The sequence below is a fragment of the Corticium candelabrum genome, chromosome 4, assembly GCF_963422355.1.
Source record: "Corticium candelabrum chromosome 4, ooCorCand1.1, whole genome shotgun sequence".
NCBI lineage: Eukaryota > Metazoa > Porifera > Homoscleromorpha > Homosclerophorida > Plakinidae > Corticium > Corticium candelabrum.
Window position 1 is genome coordinate 4931307 of NC_085088.1, and position 13657 is coordinate 4944963.

The following is a 13657-nucleotide window of genomic DNA, read 5'->3' on the forward strand; positions in this document are numbered from 1 at the left end:
TTGCATGATTGCTTGCTAGTTTGCAGCAAATTAATAAGATACGTGAGTATTGAGCATGTTTTACAACAATTAACAAACAGCTATACGTGTTTCCAAAACAATGTGTTGACAGGAAGTTGTTGACTGAAAAACGAAATAGCAATATTTCATAACTATTACAAGGATTGCAAATGCACCCATATGTTAGGTTAATTAAGCACTGCCATGCACTATACACTGTATTATAGGAAATACCATCTGATGAGATGAAAGAATTATTGTAACAGTCAATCAAGACACGATTGTTCCTTGCTGTTTTTCTCTTCATGAGACTTAGTCCCTAGTCCGAAATCAACGTGTGTGGAATCCTTATTCTCATTGACGTCAGAAGAATTCACGTTTGACTTACACGTTACAGAGTCTCTACAAGTTGGACAAAAGCCAACTTTTACGATCAACTTCTTAAAGCAATCGCTGCAGTAAGGCTCAGATTGACAGCTGCCTTTTGCGCATTTCCAGAAGACGTCGTCCTTCTCTTTGTAGTAAAGCATTTTGCATCCCGGCCTGTAACACTTAGATCCGTCTGCCAATGATTTCACATTGTGGACTCGTTCGAATATTTCCTTCTTTTCAATTTCATGTTCAGTAAGTCGTTGCTGAAGAAATTCTGTCAGCACGCTATACGTTAGAATAGTAGCGTGAACTCGAAAGTCAACCAGCAAAGGCGCTAACACCCTAAGGTACCATTTATCGTGAACCTCATAGTCCAAATGCTCTCTCTCTATGTCGACGACTAACGATCCCACAGTAGTGGCAAACAGTAAAGATAACAAGAAGGAATTGAAGCTATGATGATGGTTTCCAAGTCGTAACAATTTCAAGGGATTGTGAACAAGAGCTGTCCAGAAGACAAACACAGACTGCAGAATGACTGCAAAAATTCCCATGATATCTGCTGCGAGATCGCCTCCGTCTTCTATTACAGCCAGTGCTATGTAAAAGACAAGAGAAAAAATAGTGAAAATGAAAAAAACCGGAATTTCTACGTTAGTTTGCTCCACCGTGTGCAAAAACCGTTGAACTCCTTTGCAATGAAATTTGCAAGAGTGACAGATGCCACACGTTTCAAATCCACTACAACCTGATTTCTCACACTCTGCACGTCTTGCATTATTCGACTTGCTGTCTTCATCTGAATTTGCCGGTTTTATACAACGAAATAATCGTTTTACACACTCCGCATTCAGAAGGCCATTAATGATGAACCATCCGTTGAATCCAATCAATAAGATATTTATGGCAATTTCCACGGCATATTTCTTTTGGCTTTCCTGTTTCTTTCCGGCATGACGTGCGAGTGCGTCATAAGCAACGAAAGGAACGACTATCAATAGAAAGGCTAGCACTGACCCGTAATAGCTTCGAATAGTGTTGCGATAAAAGCGGTCATTTTGTGCAGAGTAATAAAAGTCTGTTACCGTGGCTCCAGGCTCATTAAAAATTGTCAAAGTTTGTTTTCGGACTTTTCGGTTGCTCATCATAAACTCAGTTATACCAACAGTATTTTCCTTAACTTCGTCATCAATGGGACTATTTGCATCTACTGACGTAGAACGAAGGAAGGGTTTGCCAGCCTTGTGATCTTCTGGAGCGTCATTTGAAAACACAGCAAAAGAAATATATAGACAACCTGACAAAATTCTGAAGAATACGGCTGCTGATCCAAGTATTGGATCAAAGAATTCCCAAATCTGATAACCCACAATGGCTGAGTTATCGATTTCGTAACGACAAACCGCATCGGCAATGTTGTGTGTCCACATGATGAAGTTGTACATACCGATGAAAAACAAAACGATGCTGCGAATTGTGGTCTGTTTCCTTCCAAAGTATCTATCAACGACTACCTGACTCAGAATGAAAACACCTGTTGAGAAAGAAAATTGGTCAGTGCTATAACAAAGAGTTTATCTAAGACAAGCATTACAAACTTTGATATTCAGAAGATACTAACATGCAGTGTATACTAGCTAGAGCTGGTTTGTGGTATTTCTTTTTAGAGAGAGAATATTACGTGCTTAAAATATACATAAAATTAACAGATTAATTGAACCAGGGTGGTAGCTTACATGTTATACTTATATACACTTGGTCAGACAGACGGTTTGTGATCGTTGAACATCATTATGTATTTTGTATTGGTGTAAGTGGTAGTGATAATTTATGAAATATATGGATTTCAACAAACACTCAAATACACAGTAAGACAAACAAACAGGCAGACAAGAAGACAAATGTATCATAATTTAGATTAAAATATATGAGAGACAAGAAGGCAGACAGCCAGACAGAAAGACAGACATAAAGACAAACAAGCAGAAAGACAGACAGACAGGAAGACAGACAGAAAGACAGACAGACAGACAGACAGACAGACAGACAGACAGACAGACAGACAGACAGACAGACAGACAGACAGACACACAGACACACAGACAGAAAGACAGACAGACAGACAGACAGACAGACAAGTGTTTGTTTTTGATTTAGAGGAACTCTACTTAAAGACTAGCTTTTAAGCTCTTGGTGGAAATTTCTTTGGATTTAAATATATGTATTTGAAAGACAGACAGACAGACAGACAGACAGACAAACAGACAGACAGTCCACGGATGTTCATTCACGGGTGTTCATGTTGAACACCGTTCAAACATCTTTACTTCGTCTGCGTGGCTTCTTAAGCCTTTTCAATGGATTTGCAAGGCCAGAACGGTGTCCGTTTCAAGTTTATAAGTACGCGGGCTCTGTTCAGCGAGTTCTGGGTCACATCCGACTCGTTTACAACGCTTCTCATCTTTCGGTGGATTTTTGTAGACGCCTGCAATGAATCTCCATCAGTGTTCTTTTTTCTCGAAATGGTTTCTGAAGTTAGGTCAACATGCAACCTAATGTAGGAAGCGTTTTAGATCTCCAGCGGACTACCCAACAGTCAACGTCATGACGTCAACACCTCCGAGTGACACTTCCGCGAACCGCCCGACAACTTCCGATGCGCATTCTGAAAAAGCAACCTCCCATTTGATTACGATGAATTCAGCACCTTCACCAACGGTCATCTCTACCGATCGTGAGCTCCATGCAAGCATGGCTCTATATTGAATCACTCTCTATTGAAGAGATTCTCAAGTCTACACCAGTGTCATCTGCTCGGAAAATAAAGCCTAGCGTTCTTTCCTGCTTTCAAGACTGCTGCAGTCTTGCTTTAGAAAGAATTAGAGATGATCCTAGCAACGTACTGGCATGGAATCTTTCTCTCTGATTGCCCGGGCCTTATGGTCCTGAGGAACAAATTACTCGATCGCCAGAGGAGGAAAGAAAGGCTTACAAGATATTAGAGCTATCTACCACACATTTCTAGATTGGCAATGGGACGAGCTTCTCCATGTCGATAAGCCAAGTCAAACGGCAAAGGTTAAACGTCAAGACACACGAATATCTGCAGCCCTACAGCTTTTCAGGTGTGGAGAGTTATCTCGTGCTGCGCGTGTTCTCACCAGGGCAGAATTAGCTCTTCCTACTCAAGAGACTGCAAGGAAACTGAGGTCAAACATCTTCCAGCTACAACCAAACCTAATCTGGACTTACGTAATACATCTCATCCAACAGTGTTGTCAAAACAGCCGCTGTTCAAAGTTATTCGAGAGTCTCCTCGATGATCTGGTGTTGAATCCTCAGGATGGCGGTTTGAGCATTTCAAAGTCTTGATTGAAAACGAAACTTCAGCAGATCTTCTGTATTTTGCATGCTCGGTCATTGCTGGGGGATCTCTTCCTCATCCCATGTCTGAGTTACTGGCATCAACTAGGCTAATCGCATTGTCCAAACAATACGAAGATATTCGGCCAATGGCCATTGGAGAGTGTCTCAGACGGATTTAAGCCCGAGTCATCTGATTGCAGAAAAGCAAAGGTTTTCACAGCTATTTCTATCCTATTCAGCATGGGTATCGATGGAATGTGGCTCAGAGATGCTTTTTCATCATGTTGCGCTATCTCTGGACTCACAGCTTGATTGGGCAATTATAAAAATGGATGCCAAGAACGTATTCAACTCCATTGATAGACCTCACCTTTTGCAAAAAGTGTCATCTACATTTCCTGACATTTAATCTTATGTTATACAAATTTATGGTCAGGCTGGTCGTCTAGTGTTTACAACTGCCAATTCTCAAATAATTATTTCCTCAAAAGTTGGTGTTTATCAGGGTGATCCTCTGGGGCCCGCACTTTTTTCTTTGGCAATTTATCTGTTTTGAGCAAACTGCAGTCTTCAGATTCAGATGTCACTGTACTTGCATATCTTGAAGACATCTTCTTGTTGGGTCCACCTAGAAAGTTAATCTCTTTCTTCAACAACCTGAAGCAGTCTTTGACTGGAATTGGCCTAACAATAGCAAAAACAACAAATGCCAATTTTACTGCAAAGATACTGTCACATCGGCACAAATCCCATAGTCGTTAGGCATTCCTATCAAGTCAAATGGTACCATGATTCCGGAATACCATTTAATCAGATCGATTTTTAGCTTTCATCGTGCAACAACTTTGCTCAGACAAGATCTTTCTTTTGCAATCGGCTGGAAGAGCTTGAGGATGTTCAGTGTGCCACCCTGCTTCTCAGGTCTTGTCTTTTTACCTAGGCTTAATCATTTGGCTCGGATGATTGCTCCATATATTCTCAAATCTGCGGCTACTGCACATGACTCTCAAACCAGACTCTGTTTCTCTCACTTGATAGAATTTGACTCTTTATCTGATGCGACGTGAAGGAGGTAAGCATGCCTTACAATCAGGCTTGATGGATTTGGCAGGATTTCTACTGCTTGTTCCCCAGCCAATGCTTTCATTGCCTCTTTGTTTCACTCGGTGCTGGAGCTACCGAGACCCTTCCCTCATTTAAAAGACGTTTGCCAGACTCTAATCACTCATTGTTCTGGCTCTCTTGGTGATGCTCTTACAAAGGCACTTCCTCCTGGCAAAAGCTTGTTGGATTTCCTATCTGGTAGAAACAAAATTCAACAGTAGCTCAACCGCAGACAAGCTGCACTCGAGCTAGACACTATGATGGAAGAGGCCTCTACTAGTCGCGACTCAGCTAGGCTTCAATCTTTGAGGGAAAGGTGGCCGATGCTTAGATCAGTGCAATGCCCATCTCTCCGAGTCTCGCACTTAACTCCGGTGAATACCGCTAGGCGAGTTCCTTGAGGTTTGGTCTTCTCATTTCCCTTATTGGGCGAAGAATTGCAGTTGCGGATCGAACATTGACGACCGTCGATACCATCTAATAACCTGCAAGCTGGGCGGACGCCCTGTTTGTCTCATGAATCAATTGCGTCTTTATGGTCAAATTATCTGAGAACTCTACACATACACCACTGTAGAGAGCCACGCCATTGCTATACAAACACCGAGGATATACCGGACATTGTTGTTTTTGCCACACAGTCGGGATCTACCATCGACTTAGAGATATCCCTCGCCGATCCCTGGAGCTCTGAAACCTTTCCTAACTCCACATACACCAATGGGGCAGCGTCTCTAAAGTGTAAAGAAAAAGTGGAAGAAGTACAACTCAGAGAAGAGACCGGGACAACGCCTCTGTGAGACTGATACCCCTTGTCTTCGAGCACTTGGAAGATGGGGAGTAGAAAGGTTTCAATATCTGCAACTTCTATCTCGCAGTTCAGTCAATGAAAAAAGCAAACATAGTGCCCCAGAATTCTTGGATTTTTGGAGGAAGCTATTTGCCGTCCAACTCTAAAAATGCAATAGCAAGGCCCTTACAAAGAAGTTCTCATCTCTCCTCAACGAATACAGCTGCAGGAAAATAAACATTTAGAGACAAAGACAGGGACCATAGGTCCCTTTCGCCTAGTCATGATGTGTATGTGTATTTAGTGCGTATATAGTGTTTATTGTAGTTTTAACCAGTTTTCATGTATGCATTGGATGTAATGGACACATAGATTAGCTATTGCTTTGGTACTATAGTTCATTTATGAAAAATATATGTATTGATCGACAGACAGTCAGACAGACCGACGGACAGACAGACAGACAGATCAAAAAGTACGACCAATAGCTCTTGCCTAAAGGTTTTCGACCAATATTTGCGCCTATAGTTTTGGAAAATTTTGGCTGTTGGAGAGATAAAGCTGAAGAATATTTGAAGAAAGTATCACAGCTATCAAGAGACGAAGATGGAAAGTCAAAGGCATCAAACTTCAAGACATAACGGAGATCTGTGTTTTATGTGTGTCTACAGTATAACAATCAAATGCTAGAGTGATTGACAGAAAAATAAAGAAGATTGTTTTAAGAGACAGCCACATAAACATAAATAGTTGTAGGTGGAACCAAGTCCTATTGGCTTGGGTAGTATTTAGTTGCTTTGCTTAGATGGTGTATAATAGTTCAATGTTTGAAAATATATGTATTGACAGACAGACAGACAGACAGACAGGCAGACAGACAGACAGACAGACAGACAGACAGACAGACAGACAGACAGACAGACAGACAGACAGACAGACAGACAGACAGACAGACAGACAGACGGACAGACACACATACAACACATACAGACATAAAGCAATTACAGCCAGGAGCAAATACAAAGAACTACGAACACACATTTTCAGAACTACAACTATTACGCCATTTATAGTTTGAAACTGCTATTTGCCTTCAGTACATGCAATATTTATCGATACTAGAATATAACTTGCCTTGCATTGATACGTCAAATACCAACATGACAATGTAGAATATCTCTGCGCCGTTCTCAGGCCGGCAGTCTGCCACCTTGGCCATGTTGATGGCTTGGTGCACTATGATGACTGCCATGCAGACGTAAATGATCCAGCCGATTCGACCATACTCACTTTGATGATGACTAAAACTCCTGCTTTCTTTATTGTTGTTGTTTTTGTTATTGGGTTGACTAGAGATGAACACAATATTGGCAACAGCCGTGATACAACTCAGTAAGCCAAGCAGAATCCATGCAGGTTGGCTTCGTTCGATCGATGTGAAGAGGTGGCCGGGAAGTTTTCCAGGTGGAATGGGTCTCAAGCTGCTGTTTTCTACCCTGCAACTCACGCGGTCTCCTTCGTGTGCTAGTGGCCCAATCGAGTCGTGGAACTCTCTCTTAGAACAATAGTCCCAGTATCTGTTGTAGTCAAAAAGAGTCACAAGAACTGCAAATACCAACGGTAGACCTGCTAGACGAACAGCAGATCTGACAATGGAGACAATCATTGAATTGACTTGAGAGAACGGATCGGGCGATCGAGCCTTGCTAGAGTAGAATGTATATACAACTAGGCTCTCGTCTGTTTCTTTGTCCTAGGAAGGTGGCAATTGAGTGTCACGCGTGCGTACTACTAACACTTCTACTGGACCGCCGTGTAAAGCAAAAATTGTCGACAGAAATACTCAACAACGGCACATTCGTTATGCAGCCGCTTTAGACGTGTTTAAGCTAGCGACGCCAGTACAACACGTGAGATAGCCTGCCGGTGCTGGCGTCCTACATCTACAGAGAATCGAGCACGATAACGCAAGAGCGGCTGCTACGAGGCTATCGTGAGAGATATACCGTCGATGTGGCCAGTCATTGTATGTGGATGGTGGTATACTGGCTGAAGGAACGTTCGAGTACACCAGATGACCACCAATTCCACATCACGCTTGAAACGTCCTATAGCTAACTATATTTGGTCAGAGAATGATTAACATGCTGCATGCATTCTCATCGGAAATATGCTGGTGCCGTTGGTTGGACAAGTTGATTATAGATTTAGTCAAATGCTCAAGACATTGTCTGACACATGCAGTGGGCGCAAAGAAGCTGTAACTCTATCAGTGTTTCACTCACGTGTGAATAATTATTGCGTGACTTTTGCATTGCCAATAATTGTAAGCAGAATGAGATTAAATTTAGTTCGTACTTTAATAATATTTCTTGCATATACGGAAAGCACCGTAAAAGCGCAGTTCTTAGTATAAACATCTAAGAGATTTCGATAAACAAATAAAATTTAAAATTTAAAAATAAACAAATCGCACAGTATTTAATTAATTAACATAAAATGACAAAAGAATCTATTCTATTTATTTGCTTTGCTATGTTTCCTTGGTACCAAAGTTAGTGCACAATTTTATAACATTTTAGCAGTTGAAATGCTATTTTGTCACCCTTTAATTGCCTGGTCCTCTGTTTTAGATTGTGCAGCTAGACGACATCGCAGGTTGAGTGTAAACGACTTGAGCGTCAGGTAACTCAATGATATAATGACGGAGAAATGTGTTGCAGCTGAATGTTTGAGCAACATATATAGAGAGCGATAGGTAAAGGCGGTAGAGACGACTCTAGCTTACTAGAGTGAGCGTTCACGGTATGTAGCGACCAGCTTTCTTTAAAATTAATTAACACTTTAACACTCTTGTATTTAGAACAGTTGTCACCGACTGTATATTGCTGGACACTATCACTGTAATAGTACACCAGACTATAACGATGTGCTTTATATTTTTGCTTTATGAATAAAATTTAAAATAAGTGACGATGGTCCAGTGGCTGCTAAATGATGTCCAGTAGCTAAACAAACGTCGAAAACATTTGCTATAGTGACAAAATGTAACAAACAGATTAGTCACAAACTGCCTACAAAAACAAAACGAGTAATAATGAATAACCAAATACAAAATACGATAAAAACAAATGCCAATTAGCTAAACGCCAAAATGAAAATATTGTATATATATATATAGAAATGAGCCAACATGCATACAACAGGCAAGCTTGGGTTTTTGTTCATATCAAATAGTTGATATTTTGTCGCTTTTATTCTCTTCTAGTTGCTTACCGTCGAGTTTGATGACGACAGTAGATCCGTCTCTTCCTGCTGGATTTCCTGCGGATTAGCGTGTGTCTAATATTCATTGCGATTTGTTTCATTTTTATGAGATGTCGATAGTTGATTCAATGGGGTTGTCGACCTTAACTAGACTTACTTAAAAATTTGTTGAACAAGCTTCTTTCGATTGCCATTACTGAATAGCGTAGTAGACGTCTCAAATAAGTGATGGTCATGCGCACCTGACCATGCACGACTACTCGACACTGGTTTTATGATACTGAAATGATGATGTGTATTGTCAAAGAGATTAACGTCGTCGATCGTCAACATACTACTCTGAGATTAAGCGGATTGTCACTGTGTAGTGACTTAAAATTGTAGCTCTGATTGAACGGAGTGACACGCCCAAAAATGTTTGGGGCTATAGCCTCCGTCATCTCCTCCCTTCCTGACGCAACGCCGGTGCGCCAAGCGACCCATTCTCACTCTTGCGCCTATGAAGAGCTCGGGAAAAGCTTAGATTCAACGATAAAGCGACTGTATACATGTGTTGTCAATCCTCCATCTGCAGGAGTCAAATGCAACAAGATTAGTAAAGCAGAACTTTCATAAACGTTAATATAAATTACGGTTGTGGTCACGTGCACTGGATTTATCTAGGTGGATTTATAATTATTGGTCACGTGCACTGGATTTATCTAGGTGGATTTATAATTATGCCGTTCACTGTACATATATTCTTTGACAGAGAGACAGATTGCCAAAGAGACATACCCTAGAGGTATGTCAGTTCAAGTAGTCCCATTGGTTATGGAGCACTTCGGTCGATGAGGAAAGCAAGCTCAAGCCTACCTAGATCAACTGTCAAAGAGATCCAGAGATAAATGTTGAAAACGGACAGGGCAAAATTTAAAGACTACTGGAGAAAGAGAATGACCATCCAGCTTCAGAAAAGCAATGCAAGAGTGTTCCTGCGGAAGACATCCAGCTTGGTACAGGCATTCCCTAGCAACATCTCTAACTTATAAGCTAGATTTTGTTGAACAGGGACATCTATGTCCCTTAACTTTAGTTAATATTCGTGTTCTTAACAGTTGGACAATCGGAACTGTACTTAGCATTTGCTTGCTATTGTATCTAACTTCATTTATGAAAATATACTACCATTGACAGACAGATAGACAGACAAACAGACAGACAGACAGACAAACAGACAGACAGACAGACAGACAGACAGACAGACAGACAGACAGACAGACAGACAGACAGACAGACAGAAACACAGAAACACAAGCAGGCAAGATCAGACTAACAGACAGACAACTAGGCAGGAAGGCAGGCATGTATACATACATACATACATACTAATACATACAGACAGACAAACAGTTAACAAATAACAGTTGCTTTATTACAATGTGCTCTGAAGTATACATTAGTAAAGTGTAACAGACGCAACATAGCCAGTGGAGATACATAGACATCTAGTTATCTAGTGAGCCAAAATCTATTGTTGAAAAGTGACTTTTCAAGATCTTGAATTCTCCGCTTTCTTTCTTCGTTTACACCATGTTTAGGTCAAATTCACGCTTAGTCACACCATGTTCACTTTATGAATTTTCAAGTAGCTTTAGTAAATCTAGATAAACCAATTCAATCGCTTTTATATAGACAACAAATATCGTTCTATTAATTAAAAGATTTAGATCATTAATTATAATTAGTGAAAAGAAGTTTTTGAGCGCTTTTAGAAATATGATTTTATCATGCGTCACATGCATACTGTATGAATGTATACAAATACAAAGAATTTAATTATAGAAAAAACGTTGCGCACAACGGAAAAATTGGCTTTGTAGTTCAACCCGTAATAAAGTTATCAAACCTTCTTCTGCCAACTAAATTTTTAGTACTTTCAACTTCCTGTTAGCTCAACATATAGAAACAGACTTAACTTAAAAGTTAGTGCTTTCAACTTTCGGTTCATTTTCTACCTAGCCTCTCTAAACATTTCTGCAACTTCTGATATACTGCTTCTAATATATATATATATATATATATATATATATATATATATATATATATATATATATATATATATATATATGAACATATATGTATTTATAGCCAACATGAAGTAATAAATTTAATTAATATTGCTGAAGCCACGTCATTTTGATAATATTATAGAAAAAACTTTTCATTCTTTGCAGATCTGTAGGTCATTCATTAGTCATCAGACTTTCTCGCCGGAAGTATGATGGCGGGTAAGGTCTGGCTACGCGAGACTAGATCAGACATGGCGGGCAAGCGCCCAATAATTATATAGTGTGTTTAGTAACTTTGTCAGTCTTTGACCAGGTGTTTCAAGACTACGTATACATCGATAGTCGGCTGCTCATCGCCTTCCTCTACTAGCATGTAGTGTACAGCTGCGCAGACACAGGATTCGAAGCTAGAGATACATCATTAATTAATTAAACATGTATTTCAAAACTTGCACATAGAAACTACAAGATTTCTCAAATTCTAAATGTCACTTTCTGTAAACTACACATGCAGCTAACGTGTTCTCTAGTATAACCGTATATATATATATATATATATATATATAGTTAGATTCTGCAACTTTTACTAATTCGGATCTAGGGCCTATTAATACGTCAAGTGATAACATCATAATGTAGAAATTTCTGCGATGTTTTCGGGACGACATTCGATTAATTTCGCCAAATTGATTGCTTGGTAGATTACGATGAGTGCTGTGCACACGTAAATAATCCAACTGATTCGACTTTGTTCATTTGGATGACGACTAAACGATCTGACTTTGTCTGAGTCTTTAGACTGAGTATATTGTCAACGAGCAAAAAATTAACGACAGTCGTCACAGAACTTAGTAACTACCAGAGTGTACATAGTGAAAATCTGTCCAGGAAGTCACCCGGTCCTACACTTTCATTTTGTATTCTACAACTGAGGCGATGCCTGTCGGGCCCGTCGTATGGCGGTCCGACAGAATCGTTGAAATGTCGTTCGGCACAGTAGCCATGGTAACGGTTGGCATAAAAAATAGGCAGTATGTAGAATGTAGATGCCACCAGCTACGATAACGGCTAGGACGAGGACAATCGTGTGTTTGTCATGAAACCAATCCGATATTTGCTTTTGGTAATAATGTATTCGCTTGAGTTCTTCATCAGCCCTTTGCGGATTGTTGTTGCCGTGTATTGTTTCATCTCCGCTTTCACCCATCTGACGACGTTCTAGCTGGTACGTAGACACACCGACGCTCACGCTGTACAACGGACAAGGAAATGATTACTAGAGAACGCCTCCCATTGACAATCACTGATCACGTGTAAACGAGCACAATCATTGGCCTTTGCGTGCAAATGACGACTGTTTATTAATAAGAAATAGTTTAGTTTACCTTTCTAGATTAACTTAGAGAGACTTGTAGATGAGAAAGTGCTAACTGCATTACCCACCGATTTAAAGTCTTTAACATCAACTAACTGTATAGTAATCATAACTCGACGGCTTCAATAATTAAATTATATCACTTTGCCTTCAATAAGTCAAAAATTGTTTAATTAATATAACTATTTAAATTTATATAAATTTAAAATAAAATCCATTCGTTCAAAAATTTCTAAGAAATTTTACAATCATTAAGTAATAAAATTTTATATTGTATTAGATTTTTATATATTTTTTTCATATTTCAAGAGAAAGAACCCTAGAGTGTGCGTGGGGTAGCAGCGCAATGGTCTACATATACGCACGTGTCACTAAAGACATGTCACACGCAACATACAATTTATAGGCACGTGTCACTAGTACAGGACTCAGACAACACACGCGTTAATTCACGCAGGGAACAGTATATGCACGTACACAGTTTCTACCCAGAATAAAAATAGAAATACTTTACGGGGCGGGCTCCTAAAATTGGGACGGGCTCCTAAATTGGAACAGGCGCTGACAATCAAGTAATCAATTTTGCATGCATGGCCTATCAGAGGGTACGGTAGTGCCCGTATGTATGGATTGCCTAAGTTTGGAGCGTACTTAGCCACTCTAGGTAAAGACAAGGTGACACAAAAACTGTATATTAATTAATTTATTATTTATATAGAAATGTTGCTGTGTAATTAATGTAATAAATCCATAACTTATTTAGATTTTAATCTAACGTATTAGCGTTTGGAGCATTTCGGTGAATGGGTTCCTTAGTTATAGTTAGTCATGTTAGTAACTAATGTTTAACTATAAGGTAACATATACATTCTATATGTACATGTACAAATTAAGGTTTTGCATTTGTGTATACGAAGCGTTTGCGAATGTTCTATTGTAATTCAATCGCAGGTTTAAGTCTTGAAAGTAAACTAAACTGCAGCTCGTAAGCAGTTGAGCTCTAATGTTACCAAGAAACTTTGTAGTACACAAATTTCAAGCCTTCGATACTTTAATTAACAAAACATCAAAGTAATTGTGTTTGATGAGTCTAGACCTTTGGGTTTTATTTCTATTTATCGTAAAGTTTATGTCAGCAGTGTGATTGGCTGACTGAAAGGCGCATACGTTTCTTCTATGTTTCTTCACAATGGTCGTTTGTTTTCGTCATTTGTCGCTTAGACTTAGTGGCAAGAGCGTCTGTGTGCGTTTGTGCGATCGAGTGTACGAGAAAATAATATGGGTTGTTGTTGTTCAAAGCCGGAAACTGATGACGAAAACGAGGAGAAATAG

The 13657-nt window shown here is 39.6% G+C and overlaps 1 protein-coding gene across 1 annotated transcript; it reads right to left on the reverse strand.

Annotated features, from left to right (window-relative positions):
- Positions 1-91: 91 nt before the first annotated feature.
- LOC134178774 (uncharacterized) lies at positions 92-6890 on the reverse strand. Its single transcript, XM_062645665.1, has 2 exons — positions 6767-6890; positions 92-1906 (listed from the first exon to the last, which is right to left on the reverse strand). The coding sequence occupies exons 1-2, from the start codon at positions 6882-6884 to the stop codon at positions 267-269; spliced, it is 1758 nt and encodes a 585-aa protein (XP_062501649.1). The 5' UTR covers positions 6885-6890; the 3' UTR covers positions 92-266.
- Positions 6891-13657: the final 6767 nt, after the last annotated feature.

Bases quoted from the DNA above. Each gene is read 5' to 3' on its own strand.
- LOC134178774 (XM_062645665.1), bottom strand. From the start codon at position 6,884: ATGGCAGTCATCATAGTGCACCAAGCCATCAACATGGCCAAGGTGGCA. The intron at 1,907-6,766 runs GCAAGTTATATT...CTTTCTCAACAG, and splicing joins ATTTGACGTATCAATGCAAG to GTGTTTTCATTCTGAGTCAG.